The 27354-nt window shown below is 47.5% G+C and overlaps 3 protein-coding genes across 4 annotated transcripts; all 3 read left to right on the top strand.

Annotated features, from left to right (window-relative positions):
* Nucleotides 1-7615: 7615 nt before the first annotated feature.
* dmac2 (distal membrane arm assembly component 2) lies at nucleotides 7616-10271 on the top strand. The gene is made up of 6 exons (XM_040182239.2): nucleotides 7616-7823; nucleotides 8051-8241; nucleotides 8565-8645; nucleotides 8985-9124; nucleotides 9248-9410; nucleotides 9488-10271. The coding sequence occupies exons 1-6, from the start codon at nucleotides 7806-7808 to the stop codon at nucleotides 9693-9695; spliced, it is 801 nt and encodes a 266-aa protein (XP_040038173.2). The 5' UTR covers nucleotides 7616-7805; the 3' UTR covers nucleotides 9696-10271.
* Nucleotides 10272-10445: 174 nt separating this feature from the next.
* sirt2 (sirtuin 2 (silent mating type information regulation 2, homolog) 2 (S. cerevisiae)) lies at nucleotides 10446-15468 on the top strand. Its single transcript, XM_040182224.2, has 16 exons — nucleotides 10446-10860; nucleotides 11008-11051; nucleotides 11243-11291; nucleotides 11501-11611; nucleotides 11698-11739; nucleotides 11851-11957; nucleotides 12152-12208; nucleotides 12307-12375; nucleotides 12455-12584; nucleotides 12659-12718; nucleotides 12867-12922; nucleotides 13005-13081; nucleotides 13249-13300; nucleotides 13387-13454; nucleotides 13873-13939; nucleotides 14474-15468. The coding sequence occupies exons 1-16, from the start codon at nucleotides 10845-10847 to the stop codon at nucleotides 14600-14602; spliced, it is 1134 nt and encodes a 377-aa protein (XP_040038158.1). The 5' UTR covers nucleotides 10446-10844; the 3' UTR covers nucleotides 14603-15468.
* Nucleotides 15469-15646: 178 nt separating this feature from the next.
* On the top strand, nucleotides 15647-22911 carry rinl (Ras and Rab interactor-like). 2 transcript variants are annotated; one of them, XM_040183818.2, is made up of 11 exons: nucleotides 15647-16106; nucleotides 16178-16412; nucleotides 18155-18266; nucleotides 18700-18772; nucleotides 19099-19187; nucleotides 19272-19354; nucleotides 19545-19758; nucleotides 19933-20607; nucleotides 20683-21000; nucleotides 21094-21225; nucleotides 21337-22911. In XM_040183818.2, exons 1-11 carry the CDS (start codon nucleotides 16048-16050, stop codon nucleotides 21780-21782), a joined length of 2436 nt encoding a protein of 811 aa, XP_040039752.2. In that variant the 5' UTR covers nucleotides 15647-16047; the 3' UTR covers nucleotides 21783-22911. The 2 variants fall into 2 exon arrangements, with proteins under 2 accessions (XP_040039752.2, XP_040039761.2); XM_040183827.2 differs by lacking the exons at nucleotides 15647-16106; nucleotides 16178-16412 and adding an exon at nucleotides 16731-16902.
* Nucleotides 22912-27354: the final 4443 nt, after the last annotated feature.

Here is a 27354-nt window from a genome sequence, read left to right as displayed (position 1 = left end):
TTGGACACGAGGAGGAACAAAACATGAGCGAGAGGAACAAAAAGCCGAGTCGCTATTTTTGCTTTCTTGTTTTTTTTTTGCATCCATCAAGAACTCTGCCATCCCTTTTGATCCTCGATGGTACGCCTCAACAAATAAATGATGTTTAGTGGAAATAAAAGACATAAAAGAGGAGTAATCATCATTATTGTTCTATGGGAACACGGATGTTTCAGATCAATTTGCCTGTTACATAACTCACGTATTAAGCGTGTCGTGCGTCTTGCTCTGGTCTCTGTAACCAAACCTTCATGGGTCGGTTATGTTGAGACTTCCTGCCTCTGTGCTTTTCCTGTACTTACGTTTCTGTATTTTCACTGTTTGTTGTTTTAGTTTTTCTGGTCTTCCTTCATGATTTTTTTACTGACTTCTAGGGTCATTTTACATATTATTTATTGCGTGTGTTTGGGTCCTTCCCTTCCAGCAACCTTGAAAGCGGCAGCGGGACGAGATGAGTTAGGAGGGGAGAACCGGAGTGGTGAGCAAAGAGGATGATGCAGTCGACGAGTGCGTCAACTCTGACCTTCGGTGGTCTGCACGAGGCCAACGGCCGCGGCAGGAACCAATTACGATTTTCAGAAAACACACTGTCGTATATCAAACGGCACATCAACAGGGCTCCATTTTGTGTTTAAATACGGAGGATTGAACACAGATGTATGCGTGTGCGGAGTGCGAGGCTCGTTAACTGGCTCTCAACCTCGGCGTGATGAAGTGAGCTCTGATGGGGAATGCTGAAGAGACACAGGAGCTGATTAGAGACTCGGAATTTGCAAGCAGAGGCCAATTTCGTTCTTAGCTCATTAGAATAAAAAGCCCTGAATTTCCATTGAACCTCCTGCGATGTGAAAGCACGAGGCGGGTAAATTAATGAAGGACGGGGGGGGGGGGGGGGTGAGTAAGGTTGAGCTGCGTGGATGGATGGCTGCACGATGGGCTGAAGGGTGAGGGAGGGAGTTAAAGAGACATTATGGGGACGTCAGAGGGACGCAGAGGGGACGGCGTGTGAAGGACGAGGGCGGTCGGAGGGACGGAGATATCGGCCGGGTGCCTCAGACGTGGGTCGACTTTGTTTGAGTCGCTGTCTGGTTTGTGTTCGGGGCCAATCGCCCCCCCCCCCCCTCTTGTTGTTTTTGTGTGAGATCGAACCACATCGCTCTGCTCTGATGTATTGTGTCTTCGCGTGGAGTTCATCCAGCGGGCACGCCAACATTCAGCGGATGATGAAATGACGGATAACACTTCTCGAAGAGGTAAAAATGACATATCGCTCCCTCAGATGCTGATGCTCGCCCCCCCCCTACCCTCCCCCCCCCCCGACGCCCGGCGTCCTGTCGCTCGGCACGACGCAAGAAGCTTCCGTCAGCCCAGATAACTCACTTCATGTGTTCAATCACAGTTCTTTCTCACGTCTTCCATCATCCATTCACACAGTGTAAATAGACAAAGCTACCCTTGTTGTCGCACAACGTAATTTCATGCAAGGGCTTGTTTGGTGTCCAAAAAAAAATACTTATTTTTCATGCCTATTCCTGGAAAAAAGCCAGGAAACAACAGGGTTCCACTCATTTCATGCCTTCCGTCTGTCTCCACAACAAACCTGTTCTCTTAGTGGAAGGTGAGCTGCAGAGAGAGTAGATGTTGGCCTCCATCTATCTGTGTGTAAATGCTGATCATCTGTATCTCCTCCCACCGGCTGCGAGATAACTTTCACAATTACTTTTGACTTGGAATCACAACTTCGGGGGCGGACGTGAAGCAGATGCTGGCGTTCTGTAGTGTATTAAGTTTTAATGCCGTCACTGCGCAGAAAACACAGCTGCAGCCAATGAACTGAATTACTTCAGCACGTTGATTTATCCGAGTTAAAGAGCGATTAAGGTGCACGGCCGTCTGCGTCGGTTCTCACTAATCGGTGCATCCCAGTCGAACTTAGCATTTACTGTATAGATCCTCTCAGATACAGCTGTGTTCACCCTGATCTGTGAAAAGCACTCAGCGAGTGATTCATCACGACGCCTCACATCACGCGTTCGTCTCAGAGGGCTTTTTACTGACGTCACTTCCACTCACGGAGAAAAGATCTCGCCGCCTTTTCACAATCTTTTGGTGGGAATTTTCTACGCTGCGTTGTGAGGGACGGGCGGTCGTGATGGGATTCAACTAAATGCCACTTTGTAGAGCAGCATTTACAGACCGACCGCACATTACTCTACATTACTCAAGTTCTTCTTAATCATTACCAGAAAAAAACCTTCCCAGATCAGAGGAGTCGTGTCCATCAAAATGATACGCCGCAATGTGGAGAAACTCCCGCAGACAAGAAGAAAGCCTTGAAGCAAACATCTGCAGCCACCAGCAAAGAGTCTGTTCCAGCGGTGTGGTCTGACACAAAGCAGGCCTGGCACCATGTCATCCCCAAAATGTGCTGGTACACATAATCAGTCTCTTTGTGTTGAAACACATGCAACGTTTTGTTTGATCAAAAGGCTGCAGATGTTGCCGGTTCATTGGCATTTTAGCCATTTTTCGTTACGTTCAGTACTTCACATTAATATATACTGTGTATGTATGAATACATAAATGCCAGATTGTATTCTTACAGGGAAATAAGCTTCCCATTGGCATGCTGTAACACAACCTTATTGGGAAAAGTATTCTTGGGAATCTTGAGAGGAGAAGAATCTGGATGGTTTAACAATTGGAACGAATAATCAGATGGGTCAAAGCAACCAAACCAGCTGTTCAGCGTTAAATACTGAACAACACTGCTGAGATTTGGGGCTCCTGACGGTTTAATATATAAAAAAAACCTTTGCGTGCTTCCTAAAAAAAGAATCTTCAAAAATGAATTGGATCTCACCTTTTACATTTTTTGGGGGGGGGGGGACTTCTCAGACTGGTTTGGGCCAGAAACCGCTGGGTGTTTTAGACACGGGTTTGACTCGTCTCCATGTTCAGACCTCCTGCTGTGCGTCTGGAGGTCTTCATCCCCCCCAATCAGCTTATCACCTGCAAGGGCCAAGGCTCCTGATTAAGGAGACATTCACCAAAGGTTTTGTTGTCAAATGACAAACAACCAGGGTTTTAGGTTTTGACTGTAACACCATACAATGCGTTATAACGTTTGATAAGACTTTGTATTCAAATATAAACTGCAGGCTCGTGCTACTCGGTAAACCAACTAGTACCAATGAAAGCCATTTATCGGTTGGTTTACACAGACTGGGAGCGAGTTTGGCTGCTCCGGGAGGTTATTTAATCACAGTAGAAGCAGATGTGACATGCAGCCCACAGTCCATTATCAGCTTAATGAAGGTGCAGCGGAGCAAAAGCAGCGCGCCGTGATCGATGACATCGCCAACCAGCAGCAGAATTCAAAGTTATTACTCATGATTCGCAGCTCGATCTTAAGAGTCGTTTTGAATCTTTTGTCTCCTTTTTCCTTCTTTGGCTCTCTCCCTCTGCGTCGTTTTCTTCCTTTCTCTTTTTTTTTGACAAGTAGAAGGTTTTTTCGCGCCGCATGTGCGCTTATTAGGCACCACGGGCTGAACTCAATATTCTGCTGACAGAGAGGGAGAGATTACTGAGGAACGTGAACGGAAACGACGAGGCGTGAGCTGAATTTAAAAAACCCATCTCAAGTAGCAAGAAGCAAGAAGTCAAAGAAAGAAAATGTGGAATAAAACATTGTGACAGAATATAAAATGACTGATATGTATAATAAATTAACCCTAACTACATATATTTATAGTCTTAACGTGAAACCCATCAACTCCTCTTTGACGGGAATGAATGTGCTACGCAACCCAGTTTTGTTGAGGTAAACTCAAGGAGCTCCAGGAGGAGAAATGACTCTGTGTCTCTGCGTTTCAATGCAAGCAGTCACTCAGAAGTCGAGCAGGTTGCATCTGCCGTATCATAGCTGGAGTAGCTGCGGTGCAGAAAAAAGCCCTTTATTTCCTCTGCATTATTCATCCACCGCTATACAGCAGACACTTTGAAAACTCTCGCCAACCCAGCGGGAATACTGGTATAAAGTATGTACAGTGGCTGTATTACAGGCGGAGGTGAACACCTTTGCAAACCCGACACAATAAACATTTGAAATGGACCCTGGTGTATTTGCTGTTGTAAAGGAGGTAAACTTGGACCGAAGCTGCTGAATGGCAACGAGAAGGTGCATGTATAAATCAATTCACATTCATTCAACGCTGTTTATTTCTGCTGTGAAGTCGCAGAGCAAAACTGCAACCCCAAAAACGCTAACGGGCTGTTTTTTTTTTGATGCTCCACTTTCGCACTAGAACTTCTCATTCAGGGTCACGCTCAAAGGATCGATCTCCAAAGGGAAGCAGTTTGCACGTGCACGTGTGTGCAGACGCCACATGAAGATTCCGAGTGAACGGCGGGGATTTTATTCACCGGTCTCCATCCCATGACATCCGCTCCGCTCCGCTGATGCTATCTTTGGCTGAAGTGCTATTTTAGGAGACACCGGGCCTGCGAGACGAACAGAGCTGTGTAGTTCAGGGCGCGTGCGTGAAGACGGGGCCTCGGTCGGTGCGCCGCCGCACAGCGGCAATTAATTGTGTTCATGGAAATTAGTACAGATGTGTGGAAAAGAGAGATAACGTGATGATGATCATGTGCTCGTGTTCAGACAGACACACACACACTGAAGCGGTAAACAAAGGTGTCTGAATAATGAGCGAATGTACAAAAGATAAGAGGACACACATCACACTAATAGTGCAGCAGAGGAACGCACACTTAATTACAGAAGGTGTACGTGTGTGTGTGTGTGTGTGACGGTGTGTGTGTGTGGAAGCCAATTAGGGTGCATTGAGAGGAAAATCGCTTCATTAATGATAACAGTAAGTGCATTAAATCTTATTCGACATCACCATTTCCATCGAAGTGGCCTTGTGCACGAATGCAAAGCAGAAATACCCCACACACTTTGCTGTCGTGCCCTCCCGGTGACCGTCCCTCTCTGTGGGCGCTAAGCAACCAACCCGTCCAGCGTGGGCGCAGCGGACGGACTCCACACTGGCCTTAGGGGAGCCGCTCAAAACAAGACCACCCTGACAGCTGCTAACGGCCTCGAGACGCCGCAGAGGTTCGTGCATGTGAGCGGGAGGTCCGTGTGTGTGATTGTGTGTGTGTGTGTGTGCGTGTGTGTGTTTGCCACATCTCTGCAAGAAGACGTGGGGGCGGAGAGAGACACTGCTGGCTAATGGGGTTCCCAAAGGGCCCTCACGCACAGCGGATCTCAGTAAAAAGTGGGGAGCCACAGGGGAGGAGCTATTAGGGAAGCTCAGCCTTAATCTGCTAGCAAGACGGCTGAAGTGGTTCTGCTTCCTTCCCGCTAACAAGAAGCCGGCCGAATTGATCTTCCCACAAGTGTCGAAGCCTTCCGCTGAGCGTGCATGGCGTGATGCTGGCAGTAAATCCCCGCCGGGAACTCGCCGACCTGAGCGAGTGGAAGGATAATGGATAAATATCAGCGTATAGGACTGCATTTTAAACTCAATTCGTGGGAGGCAGAGCACAACAACGGCATGCCGCATTATCACCTCAGGCTGCGATAGACAGTTGTCTTTATAATTGATTTATCTGCCAATTATTTTTAAGTAATTCATAGGTTTTACTCAGTTTTGGGACCGTTTTCTGACTGACGGTCTTGCTGCGTCCCGTTTAATAACCCAGGGTGAACAGCAGGGTTCTTAGCTGGATCCACTACTATTTAAAACCTTCCAACATTTGTTCCTCTAACGTTTGAGTAATAAATTGTCATGCAGATGATACGATCCTCCACACGTTTAGCTCGTCTTCAACTCAAGCCACATTTAGATTTTAATCTGCCTTTACATAACATAACGTGCTGAATGCAGATAAGACATAATGTGTTTTAATCCGAAGAACTCCTGATTCTATTTTTTCCTGGAGTCCATATGTACAATGATGCTGAAGTTTAGGTTATTCAATTATTACTCAGTTATATAAATGTTTGGGAATTTAGTGCGATTGTAAGAATGGGTTTCTTATACTGCACAGTTCACCTTTCAAATCAAGACAAAAAACACAGACGAACACAGTCAAACCGCGTGTAAACGAAATGAGAGGGGAAAATATCCCATCAACAACACAGAACGTTGAAATTCAAACCAACAGCCTTTTTGTTCTGGACATATGAACATTCTTGGGGGTTGACATGAATAAATAAATTGTTTTGATAAAGATTGATTCGTTTTGAGGTTTTCCAACCGAGGCTGCATGCTGAATATTTGATCTCTAAAGTTCAAACGCATCAGAATCGATGATCATTAATTTGAGTGTTTAGAACACACACACACACACACACACACACACACACACACACACAAGGACAATGCAAACAGCGTCCATCTCTCAGTTTGTTAGAGCATTAACATTGTGGTCCAGTACGCAATCGATCCATTCCAGCATGCATCGATCGGTCCACGCGTTCATGTGATTTGCTGCAGCGCGGACAAAACAGACTTTAAATGTCCCACCAGGCTTTTCCCCAGATCTCGTTAACCCCGCGTCAATCTCACTAACCAAAACAAAGCCGCCGTGGAATTGCCGACCGTCTCCCTGACTTTGAATTTAGCGAGTTGAAACCCTCCTTTTCCAGATTTGTGTGCAAATCTTCACGGATTCACAGCGGAACGTTCATCCATCTCTCTGCGGCAGCGTGTTGAACGCACCCGATCACTGACTGAGCCGCTTTGTCTCACTTCTTTTCTCTGCCAGTCCCCCGTGATCTCATTTGTCAATTGTTTTCACCGGCAGGTGTGAGGCGAGCTCTGTGTGTGTGTGTGTGTGTGTGTGTGTGTGTGTGTGTGTGTGTGTGTGTGTGTGTGTGATGATGTGTGAGAGTCAGCTTTTTTCGTTTCAAACAAAGAGTTTTTACAGGAAAATAAAAGCTAAAATTATGTTTGAATGCATCATAGCTGCTGAGACTTAGTGTTTAATTATTCTATTTTTCTTTTGTTATTTTTCTTTCTGTTTGGATTCATTATGTTTGGTCTTATTGTCAGTTTCCATTTCACCAAGTTGTAATTGTTTCTAAATAAAAGCATAAAAAAGCTAAATCGTGCTTCAGTTCTACGAGGCGACACCAAGTATGTTCTGCAGATATGTTGCACATCTATTGTATTGTGAACTTAAGGCACGCTACAGTATCTAACAAATACTTTTAATGAACATGTTTTTTTTTGTTCATTAAAACATCAAGTACTATAGGTTGCATGGGTTGCAATGGGGGCACCGTGGTTGTCTTGGTGATCTGGGCATCATATTTAAGTGTAGACAGGGTTCACTGGCAATGTCCTTGCTGATGTATTATCCTAACAGGAGAGCAATCCCTGTTACATCAACGGTCTTAACTTGAAGTTTGACTTTAAAGAGTGTTTTGTTTTTTCAGCAACAAGATGACATTCCAAATTGGCTTGTTAAAATGATTCCAATGAACTCTATTCTCCTGCCTTTTATCATGTGACCACCTCTCATGCTCCGGTATTTACAGTATGATCTGAAAAGATTGTCCAGTATTTCTGAATGAACCCGACCATTATAACCACAGATGTTCGTCTCCATTCTCTCTCGGGTCAAGTCAGGTCGGCGTCAAATACGTTGCGCATAGCGACACCCGGCGGCGGCCACGGGGAACAGCAGCTGTCATTAAAGGCGAACGTCCAACGTTTGTTCTTCACGACGTTCCGTAGAACGCCGCTGTCATGTCTGCCGCCTTCATGGTAAGTTACCCTTCAAATGTTGACTTATTATTGCAGTTTACAGTAGAAATAAGCATATTAAACTCGCTCTCTATAAACGCCAGAGTATATACTAAATACAACGTGTGCTGGTGTTAATAACTTGCTGAAAGGACTTCACGATTCAACATGCTTAATATTAGGTTAGCTGTTAGCTAACGTTAGTTAGCTTCCATCTGACTACCTGTTATCCTTTCGTCTCTCTTCAGTCTCTCCGCAGGTGTTGCCAGCGGTCGGCGCTCCTCGCCGTTGCTAAGCGACCGTGGAGCTCCAGCCCCGCGCCCTCCCCTCCTCTGCACACGAGGTTCCTCCTCTTCCTCGCGCAGCGCTTCTATGACGTGGAGATGCTGCTCAGCTGGGGCCACCGGCAGAAGAGGATGGCGATCCACAGGAGGAACGCGTAAGGAGCTCCCGGTCCGGCCAAAAGGATTGTGCACCATCTTCCCTTTTCACGTGTTTTCAGGCTCGTGCGTTTGCATATAAAAGTTTAAGTGGCATTATTGAAAATGCAATATTTACATCAGGAGCAACGCGTTGTATGATGAGGGCATTGTGCAACATTTTGGGAGTTTTCTCCCCACGACCCATCAGCTGTATTCAACTGCAACCAGAATTTCTGAACAAAGAAAGTCTTTATTAATATAAAAAGTGTAAAAAAAACACTTTGTCATGTTATTGTTTTTATATTCATCCATCACTGATTTCACCTTTTGTCTCTCATAGTTACTATGGCTACACCAAGAATTTATATGGCGCGGACATAGCGGCAGCATTTTATGTCTTGAGTCTGAAGGGAGGATTTAGGTAAGTGCCCCACTTCCTCGTCTCTGTACGTTTTTTTCTTACCGAAAACTGTGGATGTAAATCTTTTCTTTTTTCATGCCAGCCATCATGGATTTACATATATTACTTTTAACAACTCGTATGATAACACACCGACACCCTGTCTGACTCCATTTTCATTTAATGTCTTTCAATGAGTTTTCATTCATTGGTCGCATTTTAAAAAAAAAAGGATTTCCCCTCACCTGTCATTTTATTATCATTAAAATGAGTATCTTGTACCGGGTAATATATTTACATTTAATCTGTAAAACACGCTGTGATCCCGTAGACATGTGATGGTCTGCGTTGTGTCCTCAGATATGTCGGCCAGTCCGAGTGGTTCCGTGCAGACCGGAGGGGGAAATTCAACTGGGACTTCTTGAATCACAAAGACACACTCCTGGAGGAAGTGAACATGAGCCACACAGTCATCAACTCCGGCGGACTGGGCAACCTGGGTAAGAGGCTCAAATGCTCCCTTGTTTTTCCCTCTAAAATACCATTTTTTTCCCCTCCTTTTTAGTAGTGTTTATGTACCATATTTCGGATGTCCATGTTTGTGATGGGCTTTGTGCTCTCAGAGGGGCAGACATCGTTGCGGACTCTGTCACTACGAGGTTGCCCTGAAGTGGACGACTGGTTCCTGGCGGGGCTCCATGTCTTCCAGGACTCTCTGGAGGAACTGGACATCTCTCACTGTCCTCGCATAACGGTCGGCGGCCTGGCCGCACTCAGGAATCTCAAGTAGGTGTCCAAACACTTCGAAGCAATTTTTGAGTTTTCCAACACTTGTGTGAAGTTCCTCCCTTCGCGTTTGGCAGGGGGCTGCGTCGCCTGGACGTGTCGTCCCTCCCCAAGGTCTCGAGTCCCGGGCTGGTCGTTCTCCTGCTGGAGGAGATGTTGCCACAGTGCCAAATCGTCGCTACCGGCTACGACCACAGCCTGGGGCAGTTTGGAGGAGGGGAGGTGGAAGGGCAGCGGGAGGTACGGGAAGCAACAGACTGCGTTAGGAAAGAGGGAGTCCTCTGAGGGAGCTCCGCCGTCACTTCGTCTTCTTCCGACAGAACGAGAGCCGACGGAGCGAAGAGAAAACCCCTCGCACCGTTCTTCAGTTGACTGCGGCGTCGGTCGTAACCATGGAAGCGTAAAGAGAACTGCAGAGGGAAGATGGGAAGTTATAATAAAGATACATGTATCTTTTGGTGATCTTCCACGTCTTTGGGTTCTCTTTAGAGCCAATTGACTCACATTTCCTTTAACTCCGCCTCCCAAAAACAGCATCAGATGACAGATCTGGATATTTCACCATTTAAACACCATGTAAAATTTGCTTTAAAGCATGAACCAGTTATAGACTTGTATTTGATTTGGACACTGTCAAAGGAAAACTGCATGTAAGTGTTGAAAAATAATCTACTACCAGGAGGTGGTTGGATCCTTTGGCTTTGTAATGTAAAATATAATACATGTCACCACATCTGCTCGTGTTCCTTCCCAAAATAAAATAAAATCTGCTCTATCTCAAGTAAATGATATTCATCTGTAAATGTATTTTCTTTTGAAGAAATGTAAATGTACAGAATAAAGATTTTAGTTTTTTCAACATTTATTGTTGATTTATTTATTGTTATTGTCAAATGTGTTGTCTTGTAACCGAGGGATTCACAAGTTGTGTTTGACAATGATAAATAATGTCAAATGACACATCTTAGTGTGTCTGTATGTATGTTCTAATCTTCACAGTGGAAGCTTATGTGAGGAAACCAAAGCCCATAATCCATTGTGAGCCTTGTGCTGCAGCAGTGTGGGATGGACACCACTGAGACTGGGAGAAAAGGCTGGATGGAGACAAAGATATCAATGATTATTTTGTTCGTAATCCTCTCCAATGCTTCAGTAGCCGACTTAAATGTGAACAGAACTTGTTATAAGATCTAATTCTACTTCAAACCTCTTGCCGGTGTTGTTTTTTGTGAGTTGTTTTCAGATGACATTATCTGAGGTAGGAACCTTTTGTTTCTCGGGGAGAACACGGACCGTATTTCTGACGGACAACAACAAGAAGACCCAGCCGAGTGCTCGCCGAAGAAGAAACCCTTTCGCAACTTCGTAAAATCGGGGAGTTAAAGTCCTTGTCATTCGGACCCTTGTGCCCGAAGGGTGTCAGTAGAAGGATAAATGTCTGATGCCTCAGGTAGGGAGTCCCATTTTGAAGACTTTGACCGTCAGACGGCGTTGCTACGCCGGGCTAGCTCGTTTAGCTCGCTGCCTATACGGCTAACACCTCACTACAGGAGGAAACATCTGTTGAGTTTGACGTCATATTTAATTGTCTCTACAGAACACCTTACAGAGGAAGAGGAGGTGATTGCGCCTGAACCAGAGGTGAGAAAAGTATTTTTTTTTATCTGCTGCTGTGGCAGCTCGTTAGCATGTTAGTGTTAGCAGTGACGTCAGAAGGGTGGACCTCTCCTCACTGCGGCGTCACCGGCCATCGTCTCACTAACGCAGGTTAAAGAGAGCCGTCAGAGCCGCTGCTGTAAATAAATAATTAAAACGTCGCGTGTCTCTTGTAGGACCAATCGGACGACAGCAGCGGGGACGAGGCTGCAGGAGACACAGAGAGTAAGTGGAAGACGATGGTGCAAACAACCCTATTCTTGTATATTATTACACTTGCATTGACGTCATCATTCTGTACATCTACCTGCATTCATTTACTGTCCCATGAATGAAACATTTTGCGTCTCTATTGATTTTTATCTGCATGCACAGTGTTGTTTTTACTCTCGAGTGGCATGGTCATCTGTCGTTTCCTTTCGCCTTCCTCCCAGTGGACTTCCTGCGTAACCTCTTCTCCAGCAGCCTCGGCCTCGGCTCGGCGGACAAGGTTCTGGACGAGCTGACTCTGGAAGGAGTAGCGGAATACATAAAGAGCGGCAAATGTGAGTCCCTGCCCGCATTGACCATCTTGGATTTAGTCTGTTGACATAAAGCCCTTGTCATGTATTAAACGCGGCATCCTTTACAGGTGAAAACATCATCTGTATGGTTGGAGCCGGAATATCCACATGTGAGTTTAAATACCGCAAGACGATTGTTTGCAGTTTGAAACTACTTTCAATAGTTGTTTTGTTTGTGTATTTTTTGAATCTGTAACTCTGAGCATCATTTCCTCCCACAGCGGCTGGGATCCCTGATTTCCGCTCACCGGGAACCGGCTTGTACGCAAACTTGCAAAAATATAAACTCCCTTACCCAGAGGCCATCTTCCAGATAGATTATTTTAAGGTGTGTGCACTATTACTTTGTCTGATATTTTGGAGAATATCGGGAGTCGGGACTGTCACCTAAAGTGCGAAAACAAAAACACTCCATTGCAAACAGTTGTACAAACATCTGAAGACCATCCTGCTTCATGATTTGAGACGCTCTTCACGGTTGCTACAGTACCATGTAACGTTCTTCTATATCGTCTTTCTCAGAAACATCCAGAGCCGTTCTTTGCCTTGGCCAAAGAGCTTTACCCAGGACAGTTTAAGGTACAAAACTCAAATACAAGTTCAATAGTCACACTTAAAGATTGTGAAAATGTAATCTTTTCTCACTTGTTTTTTTTGGGGTGTTGGGGGCCATTTAGCCGACACTCTGTCACTATTTCATTAAGCTGCTGAAGGACAAGGGGTACTTGAGGCGCTGCTACACACAGGTAAGAAAGGGTCTCCACACCCGCGCTGCATATCCCTTTCTGTTTTTGCACGGACGTTTATATGCGAGCGTTCATTCAGAACATCGACACTCTGGAGCGCGTGGCCGGCCTCGAGGGAGACGACCTGATCGAAGCTCACGGGACGTTCTACACGTCCCACTGCGTGAGCTTCTCCTGCCGCCAGAAGTACAACCTGGACTGGATGAGAGGTGCCTCTGGTTTGTATTCAGAGAGCTGGTTGTGATCTCGTTTGGGACTTTAACGTCCCCCTTTGATTTTGCAGATAAGATCTTTTCCGAAGACATTCCTCGATGTGACAAGTGCAAGAGTTTGGTGAAGCCAGGTCGGTGGGTCTTGGGTTCAATTTGATTTTCCCATGTCATTCTTTTGTTCCTCCTCCTTTCTGAACCAACTCTATATCTTTTTCCTACTTGGCTGCTAGCTAATTGTGTCACCTTTTATCTCGGCCTCCCTTGCTACTCTTCTCCCAGATATCGTCTTCTTCGGAGAGAGTCTACCCGTTCGGTTCTTCACCTCGATGAAGATGGTGAGCACATAATGGTGGCCTGAAGAGAATGCGATGTAACCCCCCCGGTGCAGAAATAAACCTGTCTTCCTCTACCCGTCAGGACTTCCCTCGCTGTGATCTCCTCCTCATCATGGGCACGTCTCTGCAGGTCCAACCGTTTGCGGGTCTCGTCGGCAGGTACTGAAGATCAGGCTCCGTGTTCCCGGCACCTGCTGCCGACCGCAGACTCGGCTGAAGGAAACATTTGCAATTGTGCAGTCAAGCTGCAAGAAAAACCCTCTCCAGCATTATGACTTAATCGTTGTTTTTCTCTCTCCTGTCTTTTTTTTTGTTTATTTATTTAGGGTTTCAAAAAGTTGCCCCCGACTGCTCATTAACATGGAGAAGGCGGGGCAGGTGAGCCTTCATCCCAACACTAAGTCTCCTCCTCCTTTTCCTTCTGTCAGAGATGTGTTTGTTTGTGTGTTTGTTTGTCTGCGCAGGCCGATCCTCTGTTCGGGTTGGTGGGCTTCGGAGGAGGGATGGACTTTGACACAGACAAGGCCTACAGGTGATTCTGTTTCATCTTCCAAACCTTTGCTCCTACTTGCGTCTGACAGCAGGAACACACGTCCGATCTGAATCTCGTCAAATCCACCGGATCCGATAATTAGGAGAAAAGTTCTGGAAATTTTGAGCCAAAATGATCAATAATCGCTACAACTTGCGATTTAACTTTTCACCACCAGAGTGTGCAAACGCTTTAGTCTTGATGATCATTTTGTGAAATACCTTGTGTGTGGACACTCATCCTTTATCTTAATACTTGATGTCGTTACTCAGTAACTCTGTAATCTCTCAATAGTCCTCATAAAACGTTTGCCGAGACCACGAGGAAAGCGTGGTCCAATTGAAGCGGTTATCCGTGTGTGTGATAGGAAGCGCTGTCCGGGTTCTAACACAGTGTCGTCTTTGTTCCTCCCCTGCAGGGACGTAGCTCACATCAGTACTTGTGATGACGGCTGTCTGGCTTTTGCTGAGCTGTTGGGATGGAAGGTGAGCGACTCAATCACCTCTCGTGGATTGAAGTGATCTCGTTTTTTCTCGAGGACACGTGTCGGTTGTTTGAGGTTGTTGTGCATCTCACTCTGATTGCGTTCTTATCATTTACTGTGCTACTTTAATATCCTGCAACACAAACTGAACTTCGGCACAGATGCACAGTATCATTAAAGCTTTATTCTGCATTTCTCATTGGACTCTTCCCACATGTTCCTGCTGCGTTGATGATTAAATCAACCTACCGACGATCATTTTAAGATCTGCTGCTGTGAACAATACCGATCTGTCTGTGTTGATAAAGGAAGGAGGTGCCTGAATATACAGTCATCAATTTAGTCCCTGGTGCACCCGTGGTATTCTTCTTAGTACAGAACTGCAGCAGGAGCAAACAAAAAAAACCTATTTGTACCCCGTGTAATGATGTGGTCAAAAGTCCCTATCGTTGGACGGACGTCTTCTCCGGGATTTCTCTTTTCCTTGCGTGTCTCCCAATCCTGAGTCTTGTTAAATCCCTCCACCTCCCCGCAGGCGGAGCTGGAGGAGCTGGTGAAGCAGGAGCATGCAAAGATTGACAGCCTGGCGGAGCAAGAGAAGGCCGGTGAGAGCGAAGGAGCTGCAGCCGAGGGGAGCGCCGCGCCCGAGCAGGAGAAGGAGTAGCAGCAGCTGCCGTCGCCGTGTGGAGCTGGGTCTTTAGAAGAAGAAGATGATGATGATGATGATTGGTGGGGGGAGGGGGGTTGTTTGGAAGTGATGCTTCGACCGGCGTCGCTGTCTCATTTTCCATCGGCGGACATTAAGTTCTTCTGAACAACCTCCCTCTCGACGTCCCCGTGTTTTATGCTTCTGTTTACGTCCTTATTTGCACCTCCTACTTCCCTTCCTTTGCACTGGCTTCCTTTGCTGTATATTTCTATTCAAGGCAGGTAACAATGCATGGACAGATTTTAATGCAGAGGGAAGCTAAATATTAACCCTCGGCTGTGTGGTCATGACTTACTGTCTCAAACACATCAGATGTGGTGATTTGGGTATTTTTATGGTTTTGAGCTGATCTCTTGGCCCAATTGGTCGTAGAAGCACCACAGAAGGAAACCTCTTGATGGGGGAGAGATGAGGTGTAAATATAACAGCAGGAGAACTGTTAAGGTGGAACTTTTAAAGTGTTTTAAATTAAGTGTTTTTCATGTTAACCATTTCCTTGTCTTTTGAATTTATTTTTATTGTTTGTTCCAACACAATGTTGATAGTGTGAGTTATATCCTCTTAATGTTATGGAGCAACAGACTGTGAACAACGTGACTTTGCAGTCAGGACTGTAGATGATTCTGCTGGTTGAAGCTTTGAGGGTAGTTTAAGTATAGAAATACAAGATGGTAAAAAAAAGATTCACTAAAATAAGGTGTTTGGGTTAAGTTGTTGCTTCCTGGAATTAAAGGCAAAAGTACATTACGGACCTGTACAATATAATGGAAACTTATCTGAAAATGTTGCAATAAATTGGGACATTTGTAAAAAAAAAAAAAGGAAAATGTCGTATTTTCTTTTTACAATAAAAGGTTGTAATACAGTGGAAGTTACTAGTTGTCGCAGGAAAGGAAGTGAGTGGCATCTCTTGTCGCCATGGAAACGCTGGCCAATAAACAACGCCTCAAGATGCGGTTTCTTTGAGGCCCCCCCCCCCCCCCCCCCCGTCCGTCCGTCCTCTTGCCGTCCCTCTCAGTTATGTTTTCTGTGTGTTTGCATCCGTCCTGTTCAGGGTTCACGCAGCTTCTTTTCACCGATTTCACTGAGCCGTGTTAACCGCATGCAGACCTCCGGGGGGGGGGGGGGGGGGCGCGAGGAAACATGAGCTCAACAGTTTCACGTGAAAACCGAAAGTCGATAAAGCGCCAGCACGTGCAGGAGACAGGAGACCTCGGCAGCCGTCCTTCCTCGCACTTTGGAACCATTCCGCGCAGACCTCTCGCGGACGCGTGTCCGAGGAGCGCGCGAGCTTCCCACCGGGGGGGGGGCCCAGCCGCGGGTACTTTCGGTTCTTAGGCAACGTGTTGCAGAAAGAGTTTAGGAAGGAAGAGTTCAAAACAATTGCGACATGCGGATAAATGTGCCAACGGCCCGAAGGAGAGACGACGCGTGAGCGCGCGGAGCCGGACCATCACGCGTGAGTAACGAGCGCCGCGTGCTACTGAACATGGGTTAGTTAACGTTAAAAGGCATTTCATCCTTCATTAGGCGAGAAAGCGTCAGCAGACACCCACCCACCTCCACCCCTCCAGAGGGGATGCAGACAGTCGCACATAAACGTGTCCACGGTTCGGTCAACGGGACCACGGCGGTCCCGTGGAGGAGCAGCCGGAGGCGGCTGTCGCTGCTGCAGCAGCTGAGGGGCTGTCAGCGGGCCTGGGCCCCGGGGGGCCCCTGGGACAGAGAGCGGGCCCACGCCGCTATCTGTGGGACACCTGCTGGGGTGAGATTCTCCTCTTCATCCTCCTCCTCCTCCTCACTGCGAACAGCAACCCATTTAAGACTCTTTTATTATTTGATGGAGGTTTTCCAACAATAAACCATTTTCTTTCTGGGGGAAAAAGCCTTTGTGTTGGCCGTGTTTCTTATCACAATGCCGTACGTGTTGCTTCCTTGAGGCCTTCCTGGGTCGTCTTCCTCGCCCGTCTCTTTGCACGTCCTCTCCCCCGTTCCACTCGTTTTTTCATTCTTGTGAGCTTTCGGTTGTTTTTCTGATGTGGTGTTTTATGAAACCATGTGGCTTCGCTGAAACATTCCTCCACAGAGGACACTGACCTGCACATCTCTGCCACCACACGATTAGTTCCTTCTTCTGCGTGTTGTCTCACGACACAATGAACACTTTTTTTGTCGGGGCTGAATGCAGAAGTGGTGCCGAATAGAAAAGGGTTGTGTATCGGGAGGGAATGACGATACAAAACGAAGCTGCACTGGTGAGTATCAGTGGTCCTCGGAAAGGAGAGGATGTCGTTGGGTTTTTATTTTACCTCGTGTTGGCTGATTATGTCAGAAAGTTACTTTCTGCTTTGGTGGTTTTCCCTTCGTCTTCCTGCTGTAAATGACTAAATATAACCGTTATGAATTAACAACAATTGCTCATAGTTCCTCTCGGCTGCCAGTCAATGTTTGTGCTCAAAGTGTTGTGACTTGCAGTGAACTTGTCTCTATTTCTGTGTGCACTCTCAGCCACTTCCTGTGTGTGTGTGTGTGAGTGTTTAAATGTACTTGAGAACACCTCTCAAGTTCTGTTGTGGTGTCGTAACCCGGCTGAGCCCTCAGTTTGCGCTACACGAGAGGACATTTGTTGAGTTATTTATGTGTCAACCGGCTATTATTTTGGTTTGGTTTCTCAAAGACGGCGACGTGATCAGGCGCCTCGTCTCTGCAAAAAGAACATCTACGCAGTTTGAGTTCAATGTCTCGAGGTGAAGAGAACATTCGGAAAAAGAAAAAAAAAAAAAAAATCCTCTTCGCAACTGAGAGCACGATTCAGATGAAATTGGAAAGTCACTGACTCATCGTGATTCAAAATGTTGTCAGATTCCGATTGGTACATGAACATGTCTGACATCCTCTTTCTTCTAACTGAGCCCTGCTAGTGACGAGACCACAGGGATAAAAAAAAGGAGAAAAGGACACTTTTCTAACTGGCAACTTGTGTGTTCACATGGGCCTCAGTCATTCACAGCAAGAAGAGAGTGTATTTCTCATTTTTTCGAAAGAGGAAACGTGCCTGCGTTAGTCAGTTCGGCTTTAGGAGAGAAGTCACCCAGCAAGTTCTGGAACGGGACGTGATTCTAAAAGCAAGAACACCAAAATCACAGCTTTGATGAGCTAATTCGCGCTAAATAACAGGTAAAGCCTCCATATTTCCTTAGCGTGGCCATAAAGGTAGTTACTGCTGCAACCATGCCAGTTGTGCATGTGCATCACAGATGCTTTTCATTAATACTGGAGATGCCAACCAGAGATGGTTTCAGCTTTAGTCGAGTAATTACCGGCAGGCTCTTTCGGTGGCTTAATTAACCGAAACTTCTGGGTGTCTGTCACCACGCTGTCTCTCTCTATGATCATTTACAAAAAAAAAACCTGCTCAGCCAGTTACCGCAATGCTTCAGAGGCTTAAATGAGTCATTTCATGTGTGTCCTTCTGTGTGTGTGTGTGTGTGTGTCTGTCCCTTGCAGAGTTTCCTGGTTGTGTGTGACTCTGTGGCGTCTGAGCCTAACCTGCTGTGTGTGTCCGCTGGAGGCGAGAATGGAGCCGTTGTCGATTATCGTATCAAAAACACAGGCACAGGTACGGACTACTCTCTCTCTCTCTGTGTGTGTGTGTGTGTGTGTGTGTGTGTGTGTGTGTGTGTGTGTGTGTGTGTGTCAGTGACTCTGTGGTTATTTCGTGAATCATTACATGTGCAGCAGCGGACTGTTCAGGCCGATAAACGTTTGCAGTGACCCGATAACATCACGGGTTGTGTAGTTCTGCTTTGTCTGAATCACGGGCCGAAAGAGCCCAAAGGAGCCGGATCGACCCGCTCAGCGTCCAAACCACGCGGCGTCAGAAGATACCCGATAGCGGCTCGCGCGAGCGATGGGATGCATGAAGCGGTCGCCCGGGCTTATCTTCACAAGTCGCCCACCTCTTTCTTCCTGTTAAAAGCTTCGGTGTGTTTCCAGGAATGCATCTTTCGACAGAAATGAGACTAACTGCCCCCCTCTTTCCTCGCCGTCAGACTTCCAGCTGTGTGAGTCTCGTCTGTCCTTCTCTGACTTGGCTCAGCTGGTGCTCTTCTACTCTCTGACCAGGTGAGGACCTGCAGGACTTTGCTTTTACTCGTTGAGTGTCACTGGACCTCCGTTTGAACTTGTGCAACTACTGCACGTGTCATAACGGCTGCCCCCGTGTCCCATGTCGAGGTGTCCCTGAGCAAGACATCTAACCCTTAATCGATCCCCGGGGCAAAAATGTAAAAGGCCGTGGGTTTAAAAATGTAATGTAAGTCGCTTTTGGATAAAAGCGTCAGCTAAATGACCTGTAATGTAATAATGTAATAACGTCTCATCTGTTTCCTGCTTTGGATTCGGTGGAAAAGTGCCATGTTTGATTTCATCACCTCTTTCCCGCGCGTCAGGGATGTGTTGTCCGTCTGTCTCTCTATTCCTCGCTGGATCTACGGTGTAACCGAGAACACCAAAGATCGCCTCTCTGAACTTGAACCCGGTGAGCACTTCCATCTCCCAGAAGCTACAGCGGAAAACCGGACATTCGAACAACCGTCTCATTTCTAATACCTTCCTCATGCAGATACTTGGCTCAGCACCCCGACCGACCAGCCAGCCGAGGAAATGACCCAGAAGGAGCCAAGCAACGTCATGTGCTCCATACAGGTAACTCCGGCGTGTAGAAGAATTGACGGTAGCAACAGTAACAACATTTATAAAGTATACGGAATTGTTCCGCATAACTTAACGATAAAGGAGACGGTTGCAAAGCTGATTTTAGGCCGTCACTGTGGTGAGCGTTGTGTCACAGGAAGCGTGCCGTTTCTTCACCATCGATGTCTGTGTGATTCCTTAGCTGACTTCCACCAACGGCGCCTTGTGTATCATCAACCCCCTCTACCTCTACGAACACGGGGACGACTGGCTGGCGCGCCAAGCCTCGCCGCCGTCGAACCACAGGCGAGAGCGGCGCCTCAGCACCAGCAGACAGTGGGCGGGTTCGGGGCTACAGAGCAAACGGACCATCTCGTTGGACGAGCAGCCCGCCGCTGACTGCGCGGAGAGTTCTGGTGAGGAAGCATGCGGGCTAAAAGCCCGTTGACCGGCAGGGCTTTTGAAGGCGTTGGTTGGTTGGAGGAATGTTTGGGTGTTCGGACGGAGCCAGGCTGGATTACTTAACCAATCTGGTCATCCGTCTAAAAGTTAAGCGGTTTGAATCGTGTTCGTCGACCAATGTTTTCCAGGCCTCACCAGAGCCATGTCTGCCGATTCCCCACACTGCCCACCGACCGCGTCGGCACCGCCTGCTCCGGAGGCCGTGGTTCTCAGGAGGCCCAGCAGGGAATCGGTCTCCAGCTTGAGCTTGGAGACCTTCCCTCCGTCTTCTCCGTCGACTCCCTCCACCCCCGGGGGTTCGGGTGCAGCGGTGACGCCGTCTCTTCACAGGGTCTCCTGGATCGAAGAGGGAGTCTGGCTGCCGCCGCCCAGGCCTTCCTCCTTGCTCCACCCGCCGTCGCTGGAGCTCGACTCGCTGTCGCTCAGCAGCATCGAGGAAGAGCACGAGGCCCAAAAGGCGAGCCCCACCCTGCACCACCCTGGCCCGCAACGGTTGGCCAACAAGGTCATCCACCGTCTCTCGGCGGTGGGCCAGGCGATCGGCGGGCTGGTCAGCCAGAAGAAGAGGCTGTTTCATCGCGTGCAGGAGCTGAGCGAGCGGAAAGGCGCAGCGTTCGCTGAGGCTGTGAAAGGATTCGTGGAGATGACGCTGAAGAAAGGGGCCGATCCCGGCGGGGTCACGGGGTCGGAGTTCCTACAGGAAGTGAGGTCATCCCTGTCGTCCCTGAAGGAGACACTGTTGGACTACCAAGAAATCCTGGCATTGTTGGACAGCATCACTGACATGAATGACTTAGAGATGGGTGAGTGATCTTTAAGTGTTAACATCTGTTTTTAGGGTACATTTTGTGCTCACCTACCCTTCGGCCCTCCTGCAGACTCCCTGGTGGAGCTTTCCCTCCACAAGGTGGCCCTGAAGCCCATCTCCGAGCACCTCTACTCCTGCATTCACATTTCCCGAGTCAACGACCACAGCCTTGAGCGTCTCCAGAGCAACATGCGCGTGCTGGAGAAGAACGGCGTGGAGGAGCTCGGGGGGTCGGCGGGAGTCGGAGTTCCCGACGCTGTGACCCTGGAGCGGATCCAGCAGAGGTGGACTAGCATGCACGAGGCCTACTCCCCAAACAAGAAAGTCCATACCCTTCTCAAAGTCTGCAAGACCATCTATCACAGCATGAGTGCTAATGCTAGCTCAGGTAGCCACTTCATTTTTTTAAAATGATTTCTTTCTTTATTACTGGCACTTTGTCTGTCGGCACCTTTTAAATCCACATCCTTCCGTCCTGCAGGTAAAGTGTTCGGAGCGGATGATTTCCTGCCCTGCCTCACGTGGGTGCTGCTCCGCAGTGACGTGGTCACCTTACACCTGGACACAGACTACATGATGGAGCTGCTGGACCCCACCCAGCTGCAGGGAGAAGGTAAGGCAAACACAGTGCGTAAACACAGCACTCGGTTTATTTATTATTTGGCCAGATTCCTCGGGTGGAGTAACGCGGACGTCTCCCTTGCTGCGTCCGCCATGTCAACAGGTGGCTACTACCTGACGACGCTCTACGCCTCGCTCTACTACATCAGCAGCTTCCGGCCGCGGCTGGCCGCCCGTCAGCTGAGCGTCGAGGCCCAGCAATCTCTCAACCAATGGCACCGCCGGCGCACGCTGCACTGCAACCAATCGCGGCGCAGCAAGAACCGACGGACCATCCGCAGGCAGCCGTGCCGGGACAGGGAGGCGCAGAACCCCGAGACGGACGCCGGGAGTGAGGGGAGGGGGAGCGCGGGGGGGAGTGAAGCGTCCCAGGGGCGGACGGAAGGCAGCGTGGAGGAGACGCCGGAGGAGGAGGAGGAGGAGACGAGGAGAGGCAGAGGGGCCGAGGACGGATCGCCGACGTCAGACTGTAACCAGCGAGACGCGGCGGGGGATCCAACGGGGAGACGGTCACAGGCGATGGTAGAAGGACAGCAGGGACACGGGTGACGGAGAGACATTTAATTGTCGTGCGAGGTCAGACTTCCTGAGGACCGCAATGCGTGTTTTGTCCGTGTTTCTGCTGAGATTCCTCTCGTCCATCTTTTTGATGAGAGGAGACGGAGATTTTAGACTTTTACTTTTTCTTACAAGGTATTTAATGTATTTTATCTCTTCGGGAGTCTGACACACGTTCAGATAGAGAATTCAGCGAAGCAAAAATCAATGTCTTTACCCATAACTTGTCAAGTTGACATTTTCCCACTTTGAGGGTTCATAAGATCAGGAAGCAGCGACCTCGAAGAGGAAAAGAGTTAATATAAAAGTATTATAGTAATATATTTATTTGGTAACAAACCCAAATGTCTTTTTTTTTATTTTAAGGTGTAGCATGAACTGAAACTAAAGTCATTTTTGATTTGTGGATGTGAACCTTTAACCACTCAACCTGTGAGGAGCCAAACGACAGTAACATAAAAAGTGAGCCTCTAAAGCTGGTGAACGTAGTTCAGCGTTTAACAGCTAAATAAATATCCGGATGACGGACAGAAAGCCCAAATGATGCTAAAGTGCCTTTTCCTCTGCTGCTCATCGAGAGGTTTCTGCTCCATGTGGACTTTGCTCGAATGCCGTTGAACCCGAGTTCCTGCATTTCACCTGCAGACGGTTTCTTCTGCGTCGGTCAGGACTTGACAGATTTGAGTTGTCTGTTGTCTCTTTGGACCACTAGAGAGCAGCAGCACACCTCCTGTGTGTGTGTGTGTGTCCTCCATGTCGCATTGGCAGTTGGTAGAATAAAGACATGGGTGGGTTTGTACCGGGGGACGTTCAAATACGTTTAATCTGGATTGATTCATGCAGTGTCGGGAGGTCGAGACCCTTAAAAGTTCCGCCTAATAACGCTCATAAGGGGACAGTTAAAGCATGAAGAATCAAATGTGGGGGGACGGCACTCAGAGGTTGAGCTTTAAAAGTGGGGACAGTCAAAGTCCAAGTTAGTTGATATTGGCCCTCAAAAATGATGCCGAAGTGCTTAATTGTTGAAGTGTAATTACTTAAAGTAATAACATGTACTGTAAAACAATGGAGTGTCCCAATTATTGTTTTACGTGACTCTTTTTAAATGAATGAAATGTTTCATACTGTTTTATTTCATTTAAGGGGTTGTATTGACAGCGTTTGCGCGGCGGGGAGATCGACTGGAGGTTGAACGTCTTTGAACCCGTCGAAGGGGAAGTGAAAGTGGCTGACGTGGTTGGTCAAGTCTCCGGCCTCGCTGGCTCAACGAAAACTGGCACCGTCACAAGTTGAGGTCTGAGGTTCTAGTGGTGGGAGTTCAAACCCTGCAGGCGTCTAACGAATCAATGATAATAACCAATGAAAGGAGAGACGGAGGAGTAGTAGAAATGCAGTGACAGTTGTGTGGGAAGCCGTTAAAAAGGGACTAAAGTGTCTCTTTTTTAAAACGTTTTCATGTATTTTTCTGCCTGTAAATTCAAATATTAACAAAACCGTGAATGAATGCACATACGTCAGGAACACGTGAAAGTAGTTATACAGGCGGGCCTCTTATGTACTGTAAATGCACACACACACACACACACACACACACACATGGAACTGTATCATCGCTGCATTCTAAATGAGCGAGCCAATCAAATTTGCCTAATGAGACATCTGGCTTTCTGCCTGCATGCGGATGTCAAACCTAGAAACAGCTGGGCCTTTATGCACACACACACACACACACACACACACACACTGCCCCTTTCTCCTCTCACACTATATCTGATCTGGTGGAAGAGTGAGATAGAAATCCTGTGATATGGGTGATACACACACACACATATTTAAGGGGCTGGTTGAGGGAGGAGTTGTGGTCAAGACTCACCGGCCGGTGTCGCACACTCATCTCCCACACGCAGTTCTTTCACACACACGTGATACATTATGCATACGTGAGTGTGTGTAACGCACTCACCGCGGTCATAAATTAGATATACGGTGGTGGTGGTGGTGGAGTGTGTGTGTGTGTGTGTGTGTGTGTTTGTGTGCATGCGAAATGAGAAGAAGTGGAGGAAGGAAGGGGGGGGGGGGGGGGGCACAGATGGCTGTGGCCTGAGGCATTTGAGGTACTGCAGCTAAACATTGAGACTGCAGCGCGCACACACACACACACACAAACACACACAGGAGATTAAGTGTTGGGGAGGCTGCTCACATACACAAACACTTCAACATGTACCGTATCAAAGCAGAAAAAGGAGACAGAGAGACGCACAGTGGACATGTCTCCTCCGTATAGTTCACATCAGAGACACAGTCAACCGCTAAAGGAGGCAAGAAAAAGTGTAAAATACCCCCCAAAAAATGTTTGATTAATGGACAAATAGACTGAGAGGAGACGTTTCTTTAATTAATTTCGTAATAACGCGTTACTACGTTACTGTCTTCAATGCAGCACTTCTGCTTTTGATGGAGTATTTTCACACAGTAGTAAAGTACACCCTCAACTACCGTCCCCATCGTTTGTCTTCTCTCGTTTCCTGACTGTACAAAAGGTAAATCACATTAATAACTTGCAGAGCATGTTGTGCTATGACGATCGATAGTAGTTATTGAGAGTGTATGTCTGAGTCTGAAAGGTTTAAGAAACGGAGACATTGTTATTATCATTATTGTAACAAACCAAATGTCCCTGAATGTGAAATACAAACTCCTTTGAAATGTTCAATGCCTTGTTTAAAAGAAATACATTGTTTCCCACTCTGAAGGCCCTGCAGATGCGTTCCGCCGCTTCCCTTTCAGCTCAGCGGGTCTTAAATCAGGACGGAGGAGTTTGAGTTTGCCTCCGTCTCATCCGTCACTCGTCCCCCGTGATTCATGCGAGTGTCTTTTGTCTTCGCCGTGGACGATCCGTCACGTCTCGTTCACACACCACGACACAATGAAACCGTCGCCCACTCTCTCCCTCTCTCTCTTTTTAAACCCCCTTCTGGTCCTCCCTCTCTCTCCCTCTCTCTCCCTCTTTGCATTCCCCCATTCCTTTCCCTTTCCCCCCCCTCCCCCCTCTCTTCTGCTCCCCCCTTCTCTCCCACTTGTCTGAACTCTGACAGGTGTGTAATTGAATGATTAATGACCACCACGCTACCGCCCCCCCCCCCTCAAACACACACTTTTCTTTAAAATGGAAATGTACATATTTATGCACACACATATTCATGCGCCGCATATGTGCACATTTACACACGTGTATTCATTTTGCTTCAGTGGCAAAATTCAAGGTGAAATTCGGTGAAATTCAAGCCCGGTGGGAGTCTGGGACTGATGGAGACATTACGAGGAGCACGGCGAGCGCCACGCGTCCCGTCCCATCGGCGTGACAGAGCGGCCCTTCTCAAAAGGCCGCCGTTGTCCTTCGTGTTTCAGCTGGTGGGAATTTTACCACTAAGTTGTTTTTCATGTGTTGTCATTTCCTCAAAAATTGGTAAAGTGGTATTATCTTCAAAACACCGTACACAACGCAACACAATGCAGATGCACACATCGAGGCTCCTTCTCCCCCGCTCTAATGTTCATATTATGAAAATAAAACTTCTTTTTTTTATACGTAAGACGAGGGAATATTGAATTTAAGTTTGTTTTTCTCTTTCTTCTATTGGGTCTGAGGAAAGATGGTGTGGACGGATGCCGGGGAAAACGGCCATTTCCTGTTGACCTACATTTGAACTCTGGCCCCTGACCCCCTCCTGCCCGGCCGCTCGGGGCCGAATGGGGGCAGGGTGAGGGGGCGTGGGGGTGTAGTCGTGGGGGGTGGGGACCGGTGTTTGTGGTGCGTTTGGGGCTCAATGGACGACTGCGGGGAGGTTTTAGGCACCTTTCATGTCCAAACACAACCCGAGAAGGGAGGAAGGTGGCGGCCGCGAGGGGAGAGAAGTGGTCGGCGTTGTCGTTGTTGCCTCCTCCGGATGTCGTCCCGGCTTCAGGTGACGGATAAGCAGCAGCGAAGAAGGAACCGGACATGTGATGATCCCGCCTGTGTGACCTGAGGCCTCGCTGGCAGGGACGTGACTCACGGGCGGCAAAAAGGAAGAAATTGCGCTATTTGTCAAGCAGAGGCCCCCGTGAAGGTGAGTGGCTTTTGGCTTTTGAACTTCTCGTGGAGGAGTTGAACTATTCCTGACATCGTACATCAGGAACACCCGACGCTTTTAATCTTTCCTGCCGTCTGTTTTTGACTTTACGTGTTTGGGAAGTCCTGATTGAGGAGAGGTTTGTCTTTGATACTCTTGATATCGACATTCTCACGGCGCGCACACGCTCATTAAAGTTTATTGTTGGAAAGGAATCACGTCGCATGGATTCCTTTCAAATAAAGGCTGAATTGATGAGAAGGGGATTTGGATCGAGGAAGAAAACGACGACACCAAATTGAATATTAGCTGACTATAAATACAATAAAAGAGCCGCATCCTGAAACAAAATACATTTAGCCTCTTATTTAAGTCTTAAACTCACATGACTTTCTTGGAGCCGTCTGCACTTTCTCATTATTTCATTATCAAAGTAAATGTATGCACGGTGAGTGTATTTATCTTAGTTAATAATAACCAGTGGCTTCGGGTTCTTTACACTAACCAACCAGTCCCTTAATCAAACCGCTCCCTTTCTGCACCACTAAACAAGTAGAAGCAAACAACAGACAAACACACACACACACAGTGACAAGTCTTACAAAAAAAAACATTTTAATACTTTAACTGTATTTCCGTAAATCATTCAGAAACGTTTCAGCCGTCTGAGCCGAGTGGAGAGGGAGCCGAATATTTAGAGTCCTTTGGCTGCAGCTCTCCTCACACACACACACACACACACACACACACAACACGGACCAGAAATGCTTACAGGAAACTGTGTGTGTGTGTGTGTGTAATAGTTTTTTGGTGTAGTGTGTTGTGTATTCTGTCGTGTGTGTGTAGGAAAGATCCTATAAGGTAACGGACACCTGGTGGCGTCTTAAGGAGGTCAGTGGTACGAGAGGCAGACTGGAAGTCATTCATAGTGTTTAGTTTCATGCTGAGGAAGAGCACTAATTATCCGCCTGCAGTGGCACATAAATATAAAAATAGAATAAGAAAGAAACAGCTCAAACAAGTAAAGTGTGTGTGTGTGTGTGTGTGTGTGTGTGTGTGTGTGTGTGTGTGTGTGTGTGTGTGTGTGTGTGTGTGTGTGTGTGTGAGTGTGTGTGTGTGTTTCCTTTGACGTTTGGCGTTGGCAGGAAGACAAGGTGGGGTGAAGAAGGCGCGCTCACGTCCAGCAGCGTCTTCCTGTGGTTCAGCAGGCATGATGGGAAGTGTAGTTTAAAGCGTGTGTCTCACCCACAGGACACAGTGGAGACATTTGGAGAGGAGGAAGCACTTCTACTCTGAAAGAGGTATGGCTTAAACCTGTGGGTCTGCACAGCGTGTGTGTGTGTGTGTGTGTGTGTGTGTGTGTGTGTGTGTGTGTGTGTGTGTGTGTGGGGGGGGAACAGCGGTCAGTGTCTCTCGGTGGGGAATGTAAACTTTCGGGGAAATGTGTC

The sequence above is a fragment of the Gasterosteus aculeatus genome, chromosome 1, assembly GCF_964276395.1.
Source record: "Gasterosteus aculeatus chromosome 1, fGasAcu3.hap1.1, whole genome shotgun sequence".
NCBI classification, from domain to species: Eukaryota; Metazoa; Chordata; class Actinopteri; order Perciformes; family Gasterosteidae; genus Gasterosteus; species Gasterosteus aculeatus.
This window is presented reverse-complemented; position numbering and strand designations above follow the sequence as displayed.